Raw genomic sequence first — 25,062 nt, 5'->3', positions numbered from 1 at the left:
CGGTTCATATAGGAAACCCAGTAAAGATGAAGCTGATTAAAGGTCAGCAGGTTTTACAGTTGCTTCCAAATGAACTCCAGAAATATGAGAATTTCAGTTGTAAAGCTTACCTGAATATAAGATGAAAGATGTAGGTAAATAGGAAGAGTGGGGGGGAAAAGTGTAAGTATTGGAGGGAATCTACAAATTGAGTGAATTTCTGTGATATTCAGGGTAAATCAGCATTTTATTTTTTTTATTAATTTTTATTGGTGTTCAATTTACCAACATACAGAAAAACACCCAGTGCTCATCCCGTCAAGTGTCCACCTCAGTGCCCGTCACCCATTTCCCTCCAACACCCGCCCTCCTCCCCTTCCACCACCCCTAGTTCGTTTCCCCGAGTAAGGAGTCTTTATGTTCTGTCTCCCTTCCTGATATTTCCCAACATTCCTTTTCCCTTCCTTTATATTCCCTTTCACTATTATTCATATTCCCCAAATGAATGAGAACATACACTGTTTGTCCTTCTCCGATTGACTTACTGCACTCAGCATAATACCCTCCAGTTCCATCCACGTGGAAGCAAATGGTGGGTATTTGTCGTTTCTAATGGCTGAGTAATATTCCATTGTATACATAAACCACATCTTCTTTATCCATTCATCTTTCGATGGACACCGAGGCTCCTTCCACAGTTTGGCTACTGTGGCCATTGCTGCTAGAAACATCGGGGTGCAGGTGTACCGATGTTTCATTGCATCTGAATCTTTGGGGTAAATCCCCAGCAGTGCAATTGCTGGGTCGTAGGGCAGGTCTATTTTTAACTCTTTGAGGAACCTCCACACATTTTTCCAGAGTGGCTGCACCAGTTCACATTCCCACCAACAGTGTAAGAGGGTTCCCTTTTCTCCGCATCCTCTCCAACATTTGTTGTTTCCTGCCTTGTTAATTTTCCCCATTCTCTCTGGTGTGAGGTGGTATCTCATTGTGGTTTTGATTTGTATTTCCCTGATGGCAAGTGATGCAGAGCATTTTCTCATGTGCATGTTGGCCATGTCCATGTCTTCCTCTGTGAGATTTCTCTTCATGTCTTTTGCCCATTTCATGATTGGATTGTTTGTTTCTTTGCTGTTGAGTTTAATAAGTTCTTTATAGATCTTGGAAACTAGCCCTTTATCTGATATGTCATTTGCAAATATCTTCTCCCATTCTGTAGGTTGTCTTTTAGTTTTCTTGACTGTATCCTTTGCTGTGCAAAAGCTTCTTATCTTGATGAAGTCCCAATAGTTCATTTTTGCTTTTGTTTCTTTTGCCTTTGTGGATGTATCTTGCAAGAAGTTACTGTGGCCAAGTTCAAAAAGGGTGTTGCCTGTGTTCTCTTCTATGATTTTGATGGACTCTTGTCTCACATTTAGATCTCTCATCCATTTTGAGTTTATCTTTGTGTATGGTGAAAGAGAGTGGTCCAGTTTCATTCTTCTGCATGTGGATGTCCAATTTTCCCAGCACCATTTATTGAAGAGACTGTCTTTCTTCCAATGGATAGTCTTTCCTCCTTTGTCGAATATTCGTTGACCATACATTCAGGGTCCACTTCTGGATTCTCTATTCTGTTCCATTGATCTATGTGTCTGTTTTTGTGCCAGTACCACACTGTCCTGATGACCACAGCTTTGTAGTACAACCTGAAATCTGGCATTGTGATGCCCCCAGCTATGGTTTTCTTTTTTAAAATTCCCCTGGCTATTCGGGGTCTTTTCTGATTCCACACAAATCTTAAAATAATTTGTTCTAACTCTCTGAAGAAAGTCCATGGTATTTTGAGAGGGATTGCATTAAACGTATAAATTCCCCTGGGTAACACTGACATTTTCACAATATTAATTCTGCCAATCCATGAGCATGGAATATTTTTCCATCTCTTTGTGTCTTCCTCAATTTCTTTCAGAAGGGTTCTATAGTTTTTAGAGTATAGATCTTTTACCTCTTTGGTTAGGTTTATTCCTAGGTATCTTATGCTTTTGGGTGCAATTGTAAATGGGATTGACTCCTTAATTTCTCTTTCTTCAGTCTCATTGTTAGTGTATAGAAATGCCATTGATTTCTGGGCATTGATTTTGTATCCTGCCACGCTACCAAATTGCTGTATGAGTTCTAGCATTCTTGGGGTGGAGGCTTTTGGGTTTTCTATGTAGAGTATCATGTCATCGGCGAAGAGGGAGAGTTTGACTTCTTCTTTGCCAATTTGAATGCCTTTAATGTCTTTTTTGTTGTCTGATTGCTGAGGCGAGGACTTCCAGAACTATGTTGAACAGCAGTGGTGAGAGTGGACATCCCTGTCTTGTTCCTGATCTTAGGGGAAAGGCTCCCAGTGCTTCCCCATTGAGAATGATATTTGCTGTGGGCTTTTCGTAAATGGCTTTTAAGATGTCGAGGAAAGTTCCCTCTATCCCAACACTCTGAAGTGTTTTGATCAGGAATGGATGCTGTATTTTGTCAAATGCTTTCTCTGCATCTAATGAGAGTATCATATGGTTCTTGGTTTTTCTCTTGCTGATATGATGAATCACACTGATGGTTTTATGAGTGTTGAACCAGCCTTGTGTCCCGGGGATAAATCCTACTTGGTCATGGTGAATAATTTTCTTAATGTGTTGTTGGATCCTATTGGCTAGTATCTTGTTGAGAATTTTTGCATCCATGTTCATCAGGGATATTGGTCTGTAATTCTCCTTTTTGGTGGGGTCTTTGTCTGGTTTCGGGATTAAGGTGATGCTGGCCTCATAGAACGAATTTGGAAGTACTCCATCTCTTTCTATCTTTCCAAACAGCTTTAGTAGAATAGGTATGATTTCTTCTTTAAACGTTTGATAGAATTCCCCTGGGAAGCCATCTGGCCCTGGACTCTTGTGTCTTGGGAGGTTTTTGATGACTGCTTCAATTTCCTCCCTGGTTATTGGCCTGTTCAGGTTTTCTATTTCTTCCTGCTCCAGTTTTGGTAGTTTGTGGCTTTCCAGGAATGCGTCCATTTCTTCTAGATTTCCTAATTTATTGGCGTACAGCTGTTCATAATATGTTTTTAAAATCGTTTGTATTTCCTTGGTGTTGGTAGTGATCTCTCCTTTCTCATTCATGATTTTGTTAATTTGAATCTTCTCTCTCTTCTTTTTAATAAGGTTGGCTAATGGTTTATCTATCTTATTAATTCTTTCAAAGAACCAACTCCTGGTTCTGTTGATCTGTTCCACAGTTCTTTTGGTCTCGATATCATTGAGTTCTGCTCGAATTTTAATTAACTGTCTTCTTCTGCTGGGGGTGGGGTCTGTTTGTTGCTTTTTCTCTAGTTCCTTTATGTGTAAGGTGAGCTTTTCAATTTGAGATCTTTCCAGTTTTTGAATGGATGCTTGTATTGCGATGTATTTCCCCCTTAGGACTGCTTTTGCTGCATCCCAAAGATTTTGAACGTTTGTATCTTCATTCTCATTAGTTTCCATGAATCTTTTTAATTCTTCCTTAATTTCCTGGTTGACCTTTTCATCTTTTAGCAGGATGGTCCTTAACCTCCACGTGTTTGTGGTCCTTCCACAAGGAAGGAAATCTTGTTGTGATTAGGTTCTAATTTCAAGGCATTATGGTCTGAGAATATACAGGGGACTATCCCGATCTTTTGGTATCGGTTCAGACCTGATTTGTGACCCAGTATGTGGTCTATTCTGGAGAAAGTTCCATGTGCACTTGAGAAGAATGTGTATTCATTTGAGTTTGGATGTAAAGTTCTGTAGATATCTGTGAAATCCATCTGGTCCAGTGTATCATTTAAAGCTCTCGTTTCTTTGGATATGTTGTGCTTAGAAGACCTATCTAGTATAGAGAGAGCTAGATTGAAGTCACCAAGTATAAGTGTATTATTATCAAAGTATTTCTTGAGTTTGGTTATTAATTGGTTTAAATATTTGGCAGCTTCCACATTCGGGGCATATATATTGAGGATTGTTAAGTCCTCTTGTTGGATAGATCCTTTGAGTATGAGATAGTGTCCCTCTTCATCTCTCACTATAGTCTTCGGGGTAAATTTTAATTTATCTGATATAAGGATGGCAACCCCTGCTTTCTTTTGAGGACCATTTGAATAGTAAATGGTTCTCCAACCTTTTATTTTCAGGTTGTAGGTGTCTTTCTGTCTAAAACGAGTCTCTTGTAGACAGCAAATAGATGGGTCCTGCTTTTTTATCCAGTCTGAAACCCTGCGCCTTTTGATGGGGTCATTAAGCCCGTTCACGTTCAGAGTTACTATTGATAGATATGAGTTTAGTGTCATCATATCTATTCAGTCCTTGTTTTTGTGGATTGTTCCACTGAACTTCTTAAAAGGGAATTTTAAGAGTCCCCCTTAAAATTTCTTGCAGAGCTGGTTTGGAGGTTGCATATTCTTTCAGTTCCTGCCTGTCTTGGAAGCTCTTTATCTCTCCTTCCATTTTGAATGAAAGCCTTGCTGGATAAAGTATTCTTGGTTGCATGTTCTTTTCATTTAGGCCCCTGAATATATCCTGCCATCCCTTTCTGGCCTGCCAGGTCTCTGTGGAGAGGTCTGCTGTTACCCTAATATTCCTCCCCATAAAAGTCAGGGACTTTTTTTCTCTTGCTGCTTTAAGGATCTTCTCCTTATCTTTGTAATTTGCAAGCTTCACTATTAAATGTCGAGGTGTTGAACGGTTTTTGTTGATTTTAGGGGGGGATCTCTCTATTTCCTGGATCTGAATGCCTGTTTCCCTTCCCAGATTAAGAAAGTTTTCAGCTAGGATTTGTTCAAATACATATTCTGGCCCTCTGTCCCTTTCGGTGCCCTCGGGAACCCCAATTAAACGTAGGTTTTTCTTCCTCAGGCTGTCATTTATTTCCCTTAATCTATCCTCATGGTCTTTTCATTGCCTGTCTCTTTTTTTCCTCAGTTTCCCTCTTTGCCATCAACTTGTCTTCTATGTCACTCACTCGTTCTTCCACCTCGTTAACCCTCGTCGTTAGGACTTCTAGCTTGGATTGCATCTCATTTAATTGATTTTTAATATCTGCCTGATTGGATCTAAATTCTGCAGTCATGAAGTCTCTTGAGTCCTTTATGGTTTTTTCTAGAGCCACCAGTAGCTGTATAATAGTGCTTCTGAATTAGCTTTCTGACATTGAATTGTAATCCAGATTTTGTAACTCTGTGGGAGAGAGGGCTGTTTCTGATTCTTTTTTTTTTTTTTTTTTTTTTTGAGGTGAGGTTTTCCTTCTAGTCATTTTGCTCAGTGCAGAGTGGCCAAAAAAAAGTTGTATTGGGAAAGGGAGAAAAAGAGAGAGAAGGAAAGAAAAGAGAAACAGAAAAAAGAGAAAGAAGAAAAGGGGAAAAAGAGAAGAAAAAGAGAAAGAAACAGGAGAAAAAAGGGGGGGTGGGGTGGGGGAAGCAATCAGAAATCAAGAAGAAAGAAAGAAAAAAAGCACAAAACAAAACAAAAACAAAAAAACCACGGGGGAGTATCTTCTGATTCTGTATACTGTAAGTCCCTTGACTTCCCCTGGAACTGGTCCGTCTTGCTGGCCTTCTGGGGGAGGGGTCTGCTGTGCTGATTCTCAGGTGTTAGCACTTGGGGGAGCTGCTCTGCCCCTGCCTGGTGCAGGGCTCAGTGGGGGTTGTTTACCCCGTGAGGCCCCGTGAGGAAGCCACAGTGGCGGGGGCAGCTCTGGGAACCTGGATTCGGCCCCCGCAGTAGCTCCGGGGCTCTCTGTCTGCAGGCCCTGGGGGCTCCCGGGCGGGGCCGCTGATCTGCTCAGCTCCAGGCAGGAGCGTCCTTGCTGTCCTGGGCCCTCCCGGCCTCTGCCTGTCCCGGGGGAGGCCGGATCCTGGGCTGTGTCCCGGCGACCTGTGCTCCGGCGCATGCGCTGTTGGATTCGCGCTCCCGCCCCGCAGCCCCCTCCGCGGAGCCGCCGCCCGAGCCCCTCCGAGCTGCTCCGGGTCCCGCCGAGCGCTGCAGCCCTTAGGGAGCTCGGCGCATCTCCCCGGGGCGCAGTTCCTCTGTTACTGCCCCGGGAGCCCGAGGGCATCCCCGCCTTTCTGGGGTTCCTCGGGGAAGGCTGGTGCAGCTCCCGCTCCGGGACGGGGCTCTCCTGCCCTTGGGACACTCGCCCCGGCCTCAGCCCGGCTCCTCGCGGGGCCCCTCCCCCTTGGAGGCCTTTTGTGTCTTTATTTCTTTTTCCCCGTCTTCCTACCTTGATAGAAGCGCGAACTCTTCTCACTGTAGCATTCCAGCTGTTCTCTCTTTAAATCTCAGGCCGAATTCATAGGTTTTCAGGATGATTTGAAGGTTTTCTAGGTAATTTGTTGGGGACAGGTGATTTGGAGACCCTACTCTTCCGGCATCTTGCCCCTCCCTCCCTAAATCAGCATTTTACTTCATAATCTTTGACTTAGCAATTTGACTGTATGACCCCTGTGTTTTGATTCCCCAGTTTCTTAACTATACTGACTATAATGAAGTCATGACATGGCTGTGTTTGCTTTCTGTTTCCATATCCGATTATACTCTCAAACCCCCAGATCCATCTGGGTGCAAGTCTGATACGATCTGGGTGCCCTTTACTTTGGGTTCTGTGGCTCCAGCTTCACAGTTCTGGCTGCCTGAAATTGCAGAAATTTGTATGTATGTTTTTCTGGGAAAAGGGTCTGTAGCTTTCACCAGATTCTTAGAGGGATCTGTGACTCCCCCAAAATGTTAAGAATCGTCAAGAGAAGAAAGAATATTGAACTCATCATCAGGGGATGTGGTTTCTACCACACTATAGTTTATAAATATTTATCATTTATCATTCTCCACTGCAAACTTTAAGAAGCCAAAAATTATATCCATTTTATAGTTGAGAAACCCAGAGCTAGAGGAATCTAGCTTTCCTGGATCCTGCTCCATTTTCTGTCTGCCTCTAGTCAAAAACTGTACCAAATGGAAAGTACTGTGGCATTTTGATAGCAACCTGTTAGTTTTAAGCCCTTTCCTTTCCCCTTCCCCTTCCCCTTCTGCCAGGCCTTCTCAGCTCTGGGTGGATTGTTTTTGGTTTCCTGGAACCTTCATTAACATCTCTAAATCTTTGTTTTGTCTTGTCCCTTTGAAACCAAAGCTTCAGATATAGCTATTGACTTTTTATTGATTGGTTTGAGCCTTTCATAAGACCCTCTAACCCATTTTCCAGCACAGAGATGTCATGTAATACTAAAACTTTGGGTTTGTTTCATTGAAATTAATGTGTTGCTGTTGAAAGAGCATTATACTGGGAATCAGAGAACTTGAGATCTAGTCAATTTTGTATAATTTCAGGTAGATAATTTTCTCTCTTCACTCAGGGAGTCTCCTCTGGGGATTGGGTGGGGATAAATAGGAATGATCCAACTTTTTAAAACTTCACTTAACCTCTTCCTGGGTCCCCAACTAAGCAGATAATTCTCTGTTACCCCTACCCCCCACGCCATCATGGTCAGGAGTGAGCCATTGAGTATGTTACTACCAGTGTCCTGCAGTTGACAAAGGTCGAATGCTATTCTCTCAAAGCTCCCTTCTAGCTCTTCTAGCTTCTCTTTCTTTTTAAAAAAATATTTTATTTACTTATTTGAGAGAATACAAGCAGAGGGAGGGGGGAGAAGGAGAAGCCGACTCCCCACTGAGTCAGGGAGCCTGATGCAGGCCCTATCCCAGGACCCTGAGATCATGACCTGAGCCAAAGGCAGACGTTTCACCAACTGAGCCACCCAAGTGCCCTTCTTCTAGCTTTTCTTACTGAAAATTCATCAAACCTGAGTTTCACAGAGGTCAGGGTGAGAGCTGCAAATACTAACTTCTCAGCATACAGTATTGGTGGTAAAGGTCGACTGGTACTCTGAAGGACATTGAAGCTATCAATATCCATGATTTCTTAGCTATTGGTCAAGAATTACTATGTTTTCATTGTTTTTCCTCATAAACTGCTATAATTTGGAGGCCCTCCCCCATGCAGTACAAATTCTAGCCTTCCTCGCCTGCCATCAACACACTACTATTGATGATGTGCAAGAACATGTCACAGTGGGGCACCTGGGTGGCTCAGTGGTTGAGTGTCTGCTTTTGGCTCAGGTTTTGATCCCAGGGTCCTGGGATCGAGTCCCTCATCAGGCTCTCCACAGGGAGCCTGCTTCTCCCTCTGCCTATGTCTCTGCCTTTTTCTCTGTGTCTCTCATGAATAAATTAAAAAAAATTTTTTTAAAAAGAACTTGTCACAGCAAGGCTTCAAACTCCTTAGGGACAGGAGCTAGCTCTGATTCTGCTCACCATTGTAATACCAGCCACAGTACCTGGTTTACAGTTGCCACTCAATATCTAGTGGATGACTGAATAAACAGATGAATTTGAGGAGAATAAGGACCTACAGTCAAAACAGCTGTTCTGTTGACTTTAGAATATCCTCGTTGCTAAGTACATAAAGAGATGAGAGAAGTTCCTGAAAATCGTTTTGGGTAGTGAGAAGTAAATTGTTAAGAAACCCATGGGATTTGATTGGGACCACCTACTTAAATTTTAACTCTCCGCGGCAAAATAAATCAGGTAGTACCCTCTCTGAATGAGAATTAATGCTGAAATAATTTGAAGTTTAATCAGAATGTTTGGGTAATGATGTATTCCAATACTTATTTTCTGATCCACTTTTGCTTTGTTCCCTTGATGGAAAGCTCTTTAACACGAGCCCATTGTCCTGCCCAAGTAAAATTTAGTGAAAATTTTGCTGTGATTTCATATTTTACAGAGTCTTGGATTTATCACAAATACATGGTGTATTATGGATATGCTAGTAGGACACTAAGGAGATGGAGATGAAAGTTGAACTCACCCAGAGTGCCCTTACGAGAAGGTAAAGTCGATGGTAACCCACATGGTTTGATGTGAGAAGGCTCCTTTTTCCAGAAATAGTTCCCCTTGGGATTGTTCCAGTGCCTGAAATGCCACCATTTAGACTCTTTGGGTTAAGGGCCTGTGTTCAAGGGCCTCCTTTTAAAAGGTAAATACTCAAAAGAGAGCTAACCTGTTATCAATCCAAATGACATTACTGGATGATAAAAGATCCAGACAGACAAGAACAGGTTACAGAAAAGCTGCTTTTTAAAATGGGGTCAATGGGGGTGTCTGGAAGCTCAGTCGATTGAGTATCCAACTCTTGATTTCAGCTCAGGGTCCTGAGATGGAGGCCCATCTGCACTTGAAGATTCTCTCCCTTTGCCCTTCCCCCACTCATGCTCGCATTCACTCTCTCACTTTCTCTCTGTCAAATAAAAGCTGTAAAAAATTAAAAAATAAAGTGGAGCCAAGGGTAGAGGTAGCTCCTGAGCCATGAATTCTGCCTGAAGGATGCAGAGCTGAGTGGGCCACTGAGCTAGTAGATGCATGAGAATCCTGGGTGTTTGGAAAATAAGACACCAGATGGCCAGGAAGAGCACTCAAAGGAGAGATCCAAAGATAACTACTTCAGGTTGACCTCACCTACTCCCCTTGCCCAGCTAAGGTTTCTGCACGGGCAACATGTACACTATATTTTTAAATCTGGATTTTTCTCTCCATTCCTGTTGATTTTAGCTCAGCTTCAGGCTATTGAGATCATTTTTGAGTTGTACAACATAGTAATCATTCTCCCCAGGAGGAGGGCATCCACAGATTTATTAAGTGTGCCTTTCGTGTTTTTATCTAAGTCACTAGTTCTTAATCTTGGATTCAGGGAGTCTGTAATTTACCTAAAACTGTACATGACACTTTGTGTACATAAGCGTTTTTCTGTGGAGAGGGGTTCAGAGTTTTCAGCAGATTTTCTTTTTTTTTTTTTTTCAGCAGATTTTCGAGGTGATGCATGTCCTTTAATCCAACTAACTATATTCGTCAGTTTTTTGTTTTTTTTTTTTTTTTTTTTTTTTCGTCAGTTTTTTGAACAGTGTTACTAAGGACAGAGCCCTGTAAGATCACCAAGAGTGACTTCCTTGCTGCTCAGCACTGATCCATCAGTTTCTTTTCTTGCGATTTGCCTCATTATAAAAGTGGAAGAGAAAAGTGAACTCCAGCTACTTTGATGGTCTGGTACCATCTGGTGTTTAGTTTTTAATCTTTAAATATTAGATCATTCTCAAAACCTTCATCATTTTGCCTACTGGACCCATCAGACACTATGTATCATTATATTTAATGTGAATGGCATTATAGATGCTTCAAAAATCCCTATGATTGGCTGAAAATTGACACATTGAAGTAAGTATCCAAGTAAAAGCTTGTTATTTCTCTCCATGGCTCTGGACGAATAAAAAAAAAAAAACCAACAAAGACTCTACTTCAATTAGTGTATAGGTACATTTTCTTTTTTTTTTTTTTTTTAATATGGAGTTGTGTGTTGGGGTTTGAGTATGGAAACATTTTAAATGTTTATTTTTTTTTAAATTTTTTTAAAAATTTTTATCTATTTACGATAGTCACAGAGAGATAGAGAGAGAGGCAGAGACACAGGCAGAGGGAGAAGCAGGCTCCATGCACCGGGAGCCCGACGTGGGATTCGATCCCGGGTCTCCAGGATCGCGCCCTGGGCCAAAGGCAGGCGCCAAACCGCTGTGCCACCCAGGGATCCCGGTACGTTTTCTATATAAAGGGCTTCACAGCTTAAGAAAATCCTCTACGTGAAAATCTGGATGTGATAAATTAGAGATTCATTACTTCATTTAAAAAGGATTCACGTTGGAAAGAAGTCAGACACAAAACAAGCCCAGACTATATGATCACATTTATACAAAGGTCAAGAAAAGGCAAAGCTAATATATAAAGATGGAAAGCAAATCAGTGGTTGCCTAGATCCAGGGTGATGGTGGGATTACACGAAGGCATAGGAAACACTTTGGATTGACAGAAATGCTCTCTTTAAATTGTGGTGGTTTCATGGGTGTATACATCTGTCAAAACTCATCAAATGGTACACTTGAAATGGGTATTCTTTATTGTACATAAAGTATATGTCAATAACATTAATAAAAGATTTACCTTAGGATCATTAAAATGAGATTTTATTGAGTGTTATTTATGGAACTTCAAAATAAGATTTAAAATCTGATTACACAAATGAAAAAGTCTACCTTTAAATTTCTTCAAGGTGGTATACGGGTAAAATATCAATGGAGAACACATTTTGGCAGGTGAAAAAGAGGTAATATCAATGCATGTTAGGTTAATATTTTTGCACTTATATGGTTATCTATTATTGTGGAATATCCCAACAGTGAAACAGATTAAATAATTTGTTCAGATTATCTAAAATAGATCTTAAGTGTTCATTTAGAACAGTTTCATAATCTGGCCCTTCTTAAGTAAGGTAGCATCAGATATAGTGATAACATAGTATCTCATTAAAAGGTAAATTGTACATCACCTATGGTATCAACATTTTTAGTCCCCGAAGGAAAATGTTATCTGGAACTGTTTGCCTGTAAATTATCTTGCATTTGAAAACTAGGTTATTTAAATTTTTTGCTATGCTCAAGATACTGTATAGCAGAGTGGTTCCTTGGGAGATCTAATATGATAAATGAAGCACTGATTTTAAGACCTAGATTTAAATGCCATCTACCAATTAATATTTACCCTTTACATATTCTCCTCTGCAATTTTTGAGGATTCCCCCTGCCCCCAATCTACAAGAGAATGCTAGCAAATTCTTGTCTTCATGGCCAGTGTCAAAATGAATAGGGAAGCCCTGACAGCTCATCCTAGGAATAATATCGAATCCAATTAATGCCACCTTGTCATGTGTGCATGTGGAACAGAATAAAGATGAGCTGAAAATAGAGAAGATTTTCTGAAGTACAGTGTAGATGTTGCTGCAAAACAAAACACTTTCATCTGAACTAGAAATAACTCACTTTGTCATCGGTTAGGCTTACATGTTAGTAAAAGTGTAAGTCATGCAGGAACCCTTGTATTTATCTTGACCTATTTGTTTGGGATTGATGGTAGGGGCACCTTGTTAGAAAAGGGTTAGTCAGAACAGAGGGAGGGGGTGGGAGACTAGTTAGGGCAGCTGAATTCCAAATACCAGTAATAAGTTCCTTAGCGATGAACACTGTACTTAGGCTACAGCCTATGGCTTACTCACTCCCTATCCTTCTCACACAAGGGCTCCACTATAATCCCAGGCTCAGGCTCAGGCTCAGACTCAGGCTCCAGCTCCGGCTCCGGCTCCGGATCTGGGTCTGGCTTCAGCTCTGGCTCCAGCTTTATCTCAAGCTCCAGCCCTGGGACAGGCTGTGGCCCAGGGGCAGGCTGCGGGGCAGGCTCCTGGACAGCCTCTGGCTCCGGGATAGGATGATGATCTGGCCCTAGGATGGCATCGGGGTCATCCTCATGGCCAGAAGGTGGCAAGGTAGCTTCTAGCTGGATCACGTGTTCATCTGGCATTGCCTCAAACTCTGTACTTTGGTTTACCTTTGTCATTGGTCTGCAGGAAGAAGGCCCAGGAAAGAACGAGTTAGGGTTCGGCATTTCATGCAACCACGTGTTCCAATCTGTTCAAGGCTTATAGGATTTCTGATATTCCGACTCACTGTCGGACCACACATTCATCTTGTCTCCTAACCAGACGGGTTAGGTCTCAACCAGAGAATAAGAGTCCCAAGAGAGAAAAACTAGTATACCCACGGTGGTTAAATGAGTTGATAGACATAAGGTGCTTAGAGCAGAGTCTGGCACACAGCCATCAGGAACTGGTAGCTGCTGCCACCTGCTTTTATATAAGCAGTGAGTGGGAACAGAAAGACGACCTCTGATAGGTTAGGCTAAAAGGGGTGCTGAGGAAGAGCTGCCTGATAGAGATAACACCCTGACAAATGTCAACATTCAAACAAAGAAGATCTTACTCGAGTTCTGTGGTGGTCTTTGAATTTCGCTTCCTTTCTTTCCCCTTTGCCTTTGCTTTGTTCCTTGCAAAGCACATGACAGAGACGATGATGGCAGCACCTACGAGGGTCCCCACCAGCGCCCCAACGATGATTCCAACTTCTGGATCTTGAAGAAAGAAGCAGCTGGTTGGTAAAGTGGACTGTACTGGCTGCCTCACATGTGTGCTTTCATGACCAGGGTGGAATATCTGGAGCCTCCATATAGTGGGAAAATGACCCGTGTAGGCTAGAAACCCCCAGAACTCTGCCAGTTGGACTCACCCTGGCTCAGCTATGTAGCTTACCCATTCACATGGATACACATAGAGAAGACCTATGCCATCTTGGGGTGGGGGGCTTCCTTTCAAAATGGGGTGGAAGGAAGGGAGTCTTTGGTGGGCATCTGCCTGATCAAATGAAAGAGACACCATAAAGCTACAACCTGGTAAGCAGAGAAAGCACCACTGTTACAGGCAGGGAGGTTTCACCAGGCTTATCCAGAGCACAGGTGAAGTAGATCCCTAAAAACCTCTCCCACACATGCCATGCTCACCAAAAAGCCTCATGCATTCTGGCCACTGGAAAAGGCCATGCCCATTTCTATAAACAGGCATCTGGTTTACTAGATCAGTCTATGGAAAAATTCAACAAATGTGCGATGATCCAGCTGAGCACCAGACTTCCCACCATCCCCGAGAGACCTTGTCTGAGTTCCAGTGGGCCCATCTCCATCCGCCTCCCTTCAAATAAGGCTGGACATCTTACATTCTGCGAGGAGAGACTAGCAGAATTGCCCCATCATTCTTTCAACTTTTATGATTAAAGGAATCCATGTACACGATTCGGAAAGTCATACAGCTCTACTAGACTTCTAGCAAAGAAGCAGCAGTCCCTGTGCCCGCTCCCACCAACCCCTACCCCCATCACTGTGTCCCATTCACTAGAGGCAACCACTCTTAACTCTTTTTCATGAATCATTCGGTATCTGCCTCCATGTTTCTATTGTGCTTGTTTTAGTTTTCCAGTTTTTGTCATTTTTTGACAACTTCCTACCCCAGAAGATGGGGATTGTATTCTTAACTCCACCCCACTCACACATTCTCCTGATATCGCCATAGTGCAAATTGTCATGACATCAAAGTTTACAGGATTATGGTTATGTAAATATAGTTCACAGCTGCAAGAACCTAATACATCCTATGATTCTTTTTTTAATTTTAATTTTTTTAAGTAAGCTCTACGCCCAGTGTGGAGCCCAATATGGGGTTTGAACTCACAACCCTCAGATCAAGACCTGAGCCGAGATCAAGAGTTGGACACCTAACCGACTGAGCCACCCAGGTGCTCTCACATCACGATTCTTGTACATTAAAATTTTTCTCTTTGGGGCTAATAATTGCCTCATTTGGAGATGTTTTAAAATGGATTACCACTAACTTCCCAAATTTCCAACCAAAACTGTTAAAACTCCTTTCAGTAGATTTAAACACATCAGATAATCTATTGATTTCTTATGATTTTCCCCCCTGAGGAAACAGCCCTCCTGGGGCTCTCCATCCTCCTTCCCCCAGCAAGACTGGTTGCCCTCCTAAGCCTGCCACCATAGTGTCACCCATCAGCTGCCTTTCACCTTCATCCCTATTTTATAGATAAAGAAACAGGCTTTGCAAGTTCTTTCAAGATCCAGCTCAAATAGCACTTTGTTGGGGCAGCTGGCCCTGGTTCTATAAGCATAATTACTTGTTTCTTCTTCAATGTCTTAGAGCCCCTGTCCAGACTGCTATTGGTGCATGTAACACATTTTACTGTTTGTCCCTCTGGCTAAACTGTGAGTTCCACAGATCCTTGGGTGGCTCAGTTGTTTGGTGCCTGCCTTCAGCCCAGGGTGTGATCCTGGAGTCCCAGGATCGAGTCCTGCATCAGGCTCCCTACGTGGAGCCTGCTTCTCCCTCTGCCTGTGTCTCTGCCTCTCTCTCTCTCTCTCTCTCTTTGTGTGTGTGTGTCTCATGAATAAATAAATAAATAATCTTTTAAAAAATAAATAAATAAAATAAACTGTGAGTTCCTTGAATGTAAGACCTAGATCTTATTAATCTCTGTATCTGCATCACCTATGAGAGTTTCTGGCATAGAGTAGATATCTAATTAATGTTTGAAGGAGGGAGACAGGGAGGAAAGAAGGAAGGAAAAGAGGAGGAAGGAAGGAAGGAAGGAAGCCAAATGCCACCATCATTTAAAAGGAATATTTGAGTGGAAGCAGGGCTCGAGTACAACTCCTGAGTCTCTACAGGTTATACCACTTAACCACTTCTGGAAAGGCAAAACAGGATTGGGGAAGATATAGAGATATACAGCAGGAATGATCAAGGGACTAGGGGTAGAATGAAACCATAGACAAAAACCAAAAAGATGTCTCTTCACCTTTGACTCAAAATTAGGCGAATGAAGAAGCAACCTGGAATTGGAAAATGCTTGATTCAGGACCACCGAAAGGACAAAAGCTTAGCTTCCTAGGAGAGGTATGGTCCAAGGGAACTGGCCACCTGGATATAGTATATATTAGTCACAGATTCAAAGTGAGTTAGAAATAATGATTAGATGACATAGATGATCCTAAGTGTTATTAAGGCATCATTCAAAGGGGTGGCAAGGGGACCCTGGGTGACTCAGTCGGTGAAGCATCTGCCTTTGGCTCAGGTCATGATCCTGGGGTCCTGGGATCAAGTCCCACGTCAGGCTCTCTGCTTAGCGGGGGTCTGCTTCTCCCTTTTCTTCTTATTTTTTAAATTTCATTTATTTATTCATGAGAGACAGAGAGAGAGAGAGAGAGAGGCAGAAAGAGAGGCAGAGACATAAGGCAGAGGGAAAAGCAGGCTCTGTGCAGGAAGCCCGACGTGGGACTCGATCCTGGGTCTCCAGGACCACAACCTGGGCCGAAGGCAGTGCTAAACCACTAAGCCACCCAGGATGCCCTCTCTCTCTTCTTCTGACCAACCCCCTCTGCTCATGCTCTCTCTCAAATAAAATCTTTTTTTTTTAAATAAATATTTTATTTATTTATTCATGAGAGACACAGAGAGAGAGAGAGGCAGAGGGAGAAGCGGGCTCCATGCAGGGAGCCTGATGCAGAATTCAATACCGAGACTCCAGGATCATGCCCTGTGCGGAAGGCAGGTGCTAAACCACTGAGCCACCCAGGGATCCCTCAATAAAATCTTTTTTAAAAAGTGTGGCAAGATATCCCTTGTGAGAGCTTGCCCCCATCTGGCCCAATTTGACAATTCCAGGCCCTCAAGTCTATGCTTGGTGACAAAGCACCTTTGAACTAGAACGTTGTGTTTTAAGGTTCTGCCAGTCACTCCCTGGATGACCTTGGGTAAGTCACTTACCTCGCTGAGTTTCAGTTTCCTTTGCAGTAAAATGAAGCTAACAATCTGCCGTGCTTCCTAGGCAGGGTGGTTGGAGGATTGAATGAGAGAAACTCATAGCACCTGGCCATGTGCCTGGTACATAATTTGTGCTCCACAGATATCAGCTACTGTGATTGTAGGTACAAGTGTTATTATGACCACTATTATTAGAGGCAGATCTTAACAAATTACTGAGGAACTGGAAAGTCTATGAGCTCCATGTTCAACATAGACTGCTAGTTTCCCCTGGATTCACAAAGAAAATCCAGTCTGGTACTATCAATGGGGCTGTTATTCTGCTTATTAAATAGTAAGATCTACTTTCTAGAAATGTTGTGAGTGTGGAACAAAATTTTTGTAAATGATTTGTGGCAGTGTATGGCACACAGTAAGTGTCATGTAAGCTTTAGACATTAGGATGGTAATAATTCAGCGTATCAATCTATAAATAATCCACCAAAATCTCCAGAGAGGCCAAAGGATGAAGCAAGGGATCCTAGTTAATTTACTTGGTTGGCAGGCCCAGGACACTTGACTTAAGGAGAAAATGTGTTAAAGATGGATGATCAAGGGACACTTGGGTGGCTCATGGTTGAGTGTCTGCCTTCGGTCAGGTTGTGATCCTGTGTTCCTGGGATTGAGTCCTGCATTGGGCTCCCCACAGGGAGGCTGCTTCTCCCTCTGCCTATGTCTCTGCCTCTCTCTCTCTCTCTCTCTCTCTCTGTGTGTGTGTGTGTGTGTCTCATGAATAAAATAAATTAAAAAATATTTTTTTAAAAAAGATGGATGATCAACTCACGAGAAGAAGTCAGATCAATTTCACAGGAACTATTGCCAAGGTTGTTGATAGCTGTGCACTGGTAATAACCTTGTTCAAAACTGGTCAGATTTCCAATAACCAAAGTCCCAGTGGCTGGGTCTGTAAAACAAAACAAAACAAAACAAAACAAAACAAAAAAACAGGAAATAGACTTTTGAAACCTCTTAGGGGGGTATGGATCATGTCATCGCAGCAGAATCACTCAATGCCTGTCTGCCCACTCCCTCACATTTGCCCCCCCCCCTTTCCTGAGCTGCCAGGGTCCAATGAGACACCACCACCCCCTGGCCCTAAGATTCTTCTAAAGGTAGCCCATCTGGGACCATGCCTCTCCCCTCCATACCCACTACCCTCTGAGCCAAAAACAGGCTTGACCTCTAGAGGTTGGGGGTAAGACCAGACCACAGTCATCTTGTTAGGATATCTTTGTACATCTTCTTCCCAGAGAAAGAAGAATACGGAGAAGGAGAAGGAGAAGGAGGAGAAGAAGAAAGAAAGAAAGAAAGAAAGAAAGAAAGAAAGAAAGAAAGAAGAAGAAGAAGAAGAAGAAGAAGAAGAAGAAGAAGACGACGACGACTGAGCTCCAAAGACGAGCAACCAGCCAACCACACATGCCAGACCTTGCCAGGGGCTGCAGGAGGGCTGGACTTACTGAAGTTTTCTTTCACTGGGATGATGTCTTCGCCTTCAAGTTTATACCAGTAGTATACAGGGGAAGGTGTCCCAAGCAGCGAGAGGCAAGAAAGAGATATAGGATGGCCAGTTTCTGGTACTCCTTGGATGCTGCAAAAGGGCTTAGAAGGTTTCACTGTAAGGCAATGAGACAGAGTCAAAATCCTGCAGGCAGTGTTTCAACCTGTCACAATTGGCAGGTCACTTCCTACTGTCATTTTGTAGAATTCTGGGCCCTGCACTCCGTTTTGAAAGCTTTGCAAACTGCGTTTGATCATTTTTTCCGCTTGTACCACCAGATGGGAGTAGAGCACTTCAGGTTCAAGGACCTGCCAGGCACCAGGCCATTAAGATTCCATCAGCATCTCTTCTGTCTGCCTTCCTCCCCATATTCATGACCATGAATTTCCGTATTGTGTCTTAAAATATGCCTTTATTAAAACAGCCCATATGTAAGCAAACACAAAATGACTAAAGCCAGTTTATACATTTGAAGCACAGGTTTAAGGGAAAAAATGGGACCCTTAGATCCCTTAGATACTTTGAGATAAGTTGTTACTTACTCTATACATTTGTTTCATTAATGCTATATTTTCCCTTTCCTTTATGAATCATGTTTGGGCATTAACTTCTCTGGGGGTGAGTGACCTAAAATTGTTGGAGGGTCTGAAATGGTCTGTGTCCCTTGTTGGTCAGGGAAGCCCACTTTGGCAGGTGGGGGGCAGGTGGGTGTTACACGAAGCTGAAATCTTTATCCATTTTTTGCCCCACAAGCATTTACTTTTGTGCCTTCTGTGTACCTGGCACTGGATTAGGCACCAGAAATGCCCAAGTAACTCTGAAACAGTTCTGAAGTGGGGTAGGGGAGTATTGGGAGATGAGGCCAGAGAACAGCAGAGATAATAGCTGGGAGGGCATTGTATTTCATGTATTTTACACAGACAGCAGGAGGACCACGGAAGGAATTTAAGTAGGGGAAGGATGGTATCCATTTTTAATGCTTTAGATGGTTTTCTTGCACGGTGGGGGTGCCTGAACCAAAGGAGTGGAGGGGACATGGTCAAGAGGTATCAAGGAAGCATAATCAATTGGACTTGGTGACCAAATGAATAGGGGGGCATGAGGAAGAGGGTGCAGGCAGTGATGGCTCCCAAGTAACTGATGTGGACAGCTGGATACATGCCATCCAGAAATAAACACAGGAGGAGCATGTTTTCAGGGATGGGGGGGCGATGATATGGTCATTTGGGGGTATACTGAGTTTTAGCTGTTTATGAAACATCTCCATGGAGCAGTCCTGTGGGAAACTGAGAATCTGAGTTTCCTCATTCATCTTACAGCTCACAGCTTATTCTCAGTGTTACATATAGATAACCATCTGAATTTCAGTACTTACCAACTCACCTCCCTTAACTTAGGTATAAAATCCTCCGAAGACACAGGTACTCTAGCTTAGGCTAGTTATACCTTAAATGCTCTGGACTCTCCAGCCCTCCAGCTCTTACTTTAGAAACAGCAGTTAAGAGCACAGCCCTGGATCCATCCAGACTGCTGGCTCTGCAGCTTTACTTTAGATATGTTTAGGCAAGCAACCTCACATCACCAAACCTCAGTTGACTCATCTGTATAAATGTGAACAAAGAAACTATCTGACCTCTGACGAAACCAAACACATCGACTTTATGTAAATAAAATGATGTCTATAGTGCCTTGCACATGGAATTGCTGTTGGCTGTGGGCAGGACTAATTTCTACTGCCACATTTTATAGCCTGGTACTGAAGTTAATCTTTCAGTCTTAGACTCTAACCCCCTGTACGTATGAGCGAGAAGACAAATAGAGACAGCTGTAGCTCTTTGAAACACTTTACCATCCTTATCTTTTAAACGGGTGGGTTTTTTTTTTTTTTTTAATGAAAATAAGTATTTTCGTCTTTAGCTCTTTTCCTTACCATTGATTTTCTCAGATGGGGACATCTCATTGATTTGCCTACTCTAAGCTAGGCTATTCAACCAGAAGTCCATTGCAACCATCACTAGATTTAGATACTGCCTGTCTAAAACCATGATGATTTGACAGCCTTTACAGAATAGTGTTTTGAACAGAAAATTAAATGGGGGTCAGAATCAGCCCCAGATAGGCTTTTTTCCCCCTGAACACAGCTTCCTCCTTTTATTTTATTGTTTTATTAACAAAACACTTAGTAAATCACTTCGAACCATGTCCCAAACCTATATATTTTCTAAAACTACCGAATCAGGATTGAATTGACATTTCATCCAGCTTGCGTCCCCATTAGAACTTGTATGTCTTACTGGCAAAGCCACTGATCTACCATTTAGCATTATTGCTTTCAACAGAATTGGGGTGGGAGAAAAGAGGCTCGCCTCAGAAAAATCAATGAAAATGCTTCAATGCGTCCACAGCCTTCTCTAAATTCATCATTTCCTTGTTATGTGCCAAATCGCAGAAGGAATATGATGCTTATTCCAAATGCATACAAAATAGTTATTCAAACCTCTATCTGGGTTTTTTCAGAGATGCATTTGCCAAGGCTCTCATACCTAATGGAAGTCTCTCAAATGAATGGTCATCCAAACCACCTGGGCCTTGGCTCATTGCTGTTTCCTTTAACTAAATCGTGCCTGGCCACCTCAGTCCCTATTCTCTAAAGTTTTGGAGGGCTGAAACCCTGTCTTTTATATATTTCCATCTCCACAATGTGGCACCGTAATCAGACGTGTGTTCAGGATTCATTGAATGAATTTCTGCATGAATGAGTGAATGCATGGGATCTCCATCCATCACTGCATAATGGAATGTCTCTGGGAAATGCATTGCTAGGAAGAGTGATTGCTAAGGAAATGCCAACACCTCTCCCCACAGTTGGCCTCCCTGACCCCCTTGCCTCCCTCCCCATGCCCCGCCCTCTGTCAGTGCAAGCAGGATGGGCCCTCATAGGCAATGGAACTTCAGAACTGCAAACAGCCTCTGAGATTTTTAGAGAACATTATTAGTCTCAAAATTTCCAGAATGGTCTTTGGAGAAGACCTTTGTTCTTACCCCAATTAACAGAAAGTGGATTTTTGAGAGTTCCCAAACAAGATAATCTACAGACTCTCCTGCCTTTTACCTTGCCTGGATCTTGGATGCTTAAGGAAAAGTCGTGACACAGCCATTGAGGAAACAAGTGACCCAAAAGCCTTGAAGAGGAAATGACTCTCAATTTCTTATAGAAGTTGACTAAGGATTCTCCGAACTTGAAATTTAAGAATATGAACCTTCCTGTCCAACTTTATCTCAGAGTTTTTTGCAAGCTCAGAGGTAAACGGGCTCAGCTTCTTTAGGTTGTTTCTGGTCAGAAGGACAACCCAGAGCCAGGGAGCAGCAGGAAACCAATAGAGAACTAATCCCTCAAATGCTCTAGGTATTGAATCTCCAGTCTATCGTTTGATCCTCATAACAAACCTGTGAATGTAGGGCAGAAATTACAACTCCACCTGAAAATGGTCAGAGAAAAGTGGACTGACTTGCCTGAGGCCACTGAGTAGCAGAGTACAAGCTAGAACCTAAGCCTTCTGATTCCCAGAGTATGTATTGCACTGTTTAGTTCCCATGTAAATGACTAGTCTTCCAACCTGGAGCATCAACTCTCCCAAGAAAGGGCTTGTGTGTGTAATTCTCTTGTCTTCCCCCTGCGCCCTGTTGCCTAGCATGGGGCTCAGCAAAATATAAGCGCAGTTGAGCTACTCCACTCTTAAAACTTCGCTCCCAATCACCTTTCCCTCTTTTCCAGGTGGGTAGATGCAGTAGCAAACCTCATTTGGGGCGTCACCTGGGAGGCAAGCTCAGACAACTTTGGACGGTTCTCCTAGGTGTGCACCTTTTACCAGTTGCTGCTTTTTTTGCAAGCCAGTCAATGATCAAGTCACTGGTTTGATCTAGTTCACCCTTTCCTTTGATGGATGTACATAGCTTGAAAGGAACAATGGCTCAATCAGCTCCATTTGGGATTACTTAGAAATGGAAGCATCCTTTGCTCAATTGGTTAATCAGTAAGCGTTGACAGCCTTCACTTTTACCCCTTCAATACTTCCGAAGTTCTGCAGACAGGACCTGCTAGGCCCTTAGATGGGGGCAAACCCCCATTGTCCTCTCAGAGGTTGGAACAGTGCTAGAAATCACCAAAAACTGTGAACTCTCCAAGAGTGGAAACCATGCCTCCATCATTGTAAACCTCATGGCTCCTGGCACAAAACAGGCACTCAGTAAATGCCGTATAAATGAACCACTCCAAGCACATTCAAAAAGCAAGAAGGACTTGCCGAATGTCACACGATGAGCAGCTGTATATAAATAAATTCTCAACTCTGGCTTACCTTATGGTCCTTTTTCTAGAGAGTGCTAACATTTTTTAAAGGGACTCTCCTGCCTTTACTCCAAAGAATGATTTAACAGTGGGAATTGCAGCTGGCTTAGGAGAGATAATAGATTGGCAGTTATCTCCCCCAGGTAGGACTGGATTTAATTGGAGGTTTCCTCTGAAGGAGTCACTAGTGATCATTTAGTGGGGACCATGTGTTGCCCATCTGTACTCATTCCACCCTTCAGAGACACAGATCCCCAGAAGTTGGGTCAAACTCCTGCTCTCTGTCATTTTGGCAGCACTTTCGGTTTGGCAATTGTTTCAGCATGTTTTGTGAGTGATTTCTCAGTATTACTCTAAGGGTTGGATTGTTGGTGTGTCTCTATTTCCCCAACAAGAAAAGGAGCAGACAGGTTACTTATTCCCTGGGACTTAATTAGCACCATAACTCATTGTCCTGGCTCATGGAAGGTCCTAAGTTGTCCCAAGAAGAGAAAAAAAAAAAAAACAGAAAAAAATTGCCCATACCTAACACATTGACTTTGAGGATGCCTTGATTTTTTCCAACAAAATCAGGAGGGTTGTTAACATCGCAGATGTAGACACCACTATCTGCTGGTTGCATATGTGAAATGGTGATAGATGCATTATCTGGACTGCTGGACCCTATAATTCGATCTTTAAATTGCCCGATGGCTACAGCTTGTCCACCTTCGGAATAGTAAATCTAGGACAGAAAAATGACAGAAATGAGAACTGGAGCATGTCCAGGGCTAAGATAAGCTACCCAGAAGCACCCACATCCCCACCCACCCCCTCCTGCACAGAACAGATCTCACGGCGAAGGGGGTGTGTCTCAACTCAGTCGGGTGCTTTAGCTTTCTCACACCTGTGAACGACCACCTCCTCATTTGTGTGCACAGCAGTTTTGTGATGTCATCAGAGCAGGGATGCATGCCTATCTTACAGATGATAAACAGCTGGAGTTGACAGGGTTCAACTGGTAAGCTTAGGCTAGATCAAGATGCTCACCTGATGAGTCTACCTGGAGGAAACTCACTGTATAAAACACAAATGCCTGATGGGAAAGCCAAAATCTTCATTTTTCCCCACTTTATATAAGCTTTTAAAATTTGACTTTACTCAATGGGACTACGGGACTTTCTGATTTCCCTAAGAGAATATTCATACTCCTTTCATACACATGTACTCCTCTGGATAAGCAAACTTGGGTTTATCCTGTTTGTTAGAAGAGTAACATTTCAGAGCAGAGAGGCCCCTGAGAAATCATCTGGTCCCATCCTCTCATAGTGGCCTAGGAAATGCTTTTGTCAATGACAGCTACTACCTTTCTGCCCATGTGGCAGGAGGCAGAACTGGAATTATTATTTCATTTAGACAAATAAGGGCACTCAAATCCAGAAAGATTAAATGATTCATCCAAAGTCACAGGATTAATTTATTATTATTATTATTATTATTATTATTATTATTATTATTACTATTTGCCACACTCAAGGAAGATCTGGATTCTAGTCCCATCTCTATTAAAGATCATGAATAGTTAGATCAAAATGGCAACCATGGAGCAGCATGATGAGGTGGAAAGAGGTCTGGTCTTGGAGTCAGATGACCTGGGTTTTAGCCACAGCTCTGCCTCTGACTATGACATAGTCAGGGAGGGTGGCCTCTGGTCATGCCTCCATGGCAACCTGCTTTGTGATAAGAAACAATGTGATTAACTCTCTCCAACCTTTCGTTTTCACATTACATCTGAACGAGAGGCCAAAGCAATGTCCTCCAAATTATGAGATGTATTCCCCAAGTATAGGTACATAAGCTGATTTTAAGTGGCACATAAATGAAAACTTATTAGAGGGATCCCTGGGTGGCGCAGCGGTTTGGCGCCTGCCTTTGGCCCAGGGCGCGATCCTGGAGACCTGGGATCGAATCCCACATCAGGCTCCCGGCGCATGGAGCCTGCTTCTCCCTCTGCCTGTGTCTCTGCCTCTCTCTCTTTCTCTCTGTATGACTATCATAAATAAAAAAAAAATCATCATATACTTAAAAAAAAAAAAGAAAACTTATTAGAAAGACACATATCTAGCACATTGTGTCTGTGACTTCATGGATATTATTGTTTACAGTGACACTAAGGTAGATATTTTTAAATTTGTAAGAAACCAAGTCAGTATAGAAAACATTAAATAATGCTGCTGGTGAGGCACAATTATGACAAACATCATAAAGATGAGACATAAAGGCCTGAAGCTTGGGAGTCACCAAACTAGGTGATCCCCAAGGTTCCTTCATCATACACACATATCATACACACTTTGTTAGTTTCATATAAATGTGTGTAATTCAAATGATGGTTTATTATTCAATAAACCGATATTGCCCTAGTCTAGTGGAACTAATTAATGTTTTCATAGAATCTACTAAAAGGGCCTTATTCATTGAATTCACTCTCCTCCCTTTCTAGAGGAAACAGAAGCCCAAAGAGGCTAACACACACACACACACACACACACACACACACACACACAAAGTTAACAATGGGGAAAGGTCTAGAACTCAGTTCTAATTCCTTGTCCATTGTTCTTTATCTTTATAGGATAATGAGAGAGGAAAGCCAATTAGCAAACCAAAAGATATTGTCAAGATAAATTCAGATATATTCTCCATCAAATAGCCAATAAATCTTAAACTAAAGCAGAAAGGTAGATTTGGAGGGAAAATTCAAAGGCCATATTTAAGGTGAAAAAAACTTGTCTCCCTCCTCCACTTCTGTAACATCAACGAACTTTCTTTCCTGCCCCAGATGAGGCATTTATAATTCATTTTGTCCATTCATGCC

General features: G+C 42.6%; 1 protein-coding gene and 1 long non-coding RNA gene across 6 annotated transcripts in view; one reads left to right on the top strand and one right to left on the bottom strand.

Annotated features, from left to right (window-relative positions):
• The first annotated feature begins 8,782 nt into the window (after window positions 1-8,782).
• Window positions 8,783-11,055, top strand: LOC140596046 (uncharacterized). The gene is made up of 2 exons (XR_011998082.1): window positions 8,783-8,889; window positions 9,861-11,055. It is a non-coding gene; the product is annotated as an uncharacterized lncRNA (long non-coding RNA).
• The window catches only part of VSIG1 (V-set and immunoglobulin domain containing 1), a 150,445-nt gene continuing 136,429 nt past the window's right edge, over window positions 11,047-25,062 (bottom strand). For all 5 annotated transcript variants that reach the window (XM_072743203.1, XM_026014925.2, XM_072743201.1 and 2 more), the window contains 5 exons: window positions 22,731-22,929; window positions 17,817-17,972; window positions 17,144-17,263; window positions 12,914-13,061; window positions 11,047-12,495 (listed from right to left, as the gene is read on the bottom strand). In XM_072743203.1, coding sequence (XP_072599304.1) covers window positions 12,150-12,495; window positions 12,914-13,061; window positions 17,144-17,263; window positions 17,817-17,972; window positions 22,731-22,929 — 969 coding nt within the window. In that variant the 3' untranslated portion in view covers window positions 11,047-12,149. The remainder of the gene's footprint in view (window positions 12,496-12,913; window positions 13,062-17,143; window positions 17,264-17,816; window positions 17,973-22,730; window positions 22,930-25,062) is intronic.

Source organism: Vulpes vulpes, chromosome X, assembly GCF_048418805.1.
Source record: "Vulpes vulpes isolate BD-2025 chromosome X, VulVul3, whole genome shotgun sequence".
Lineage (NCBI taxonomy): Eukaryota > Metazoa > Chordata > Mammalia > Carnivora > Canidae > Vulpes > Vulpes vulpes.
Note: the sequence above shows the minus strand (reverse complement) of the source record. Positions and strands in the feature narration are given on the sequence as shown.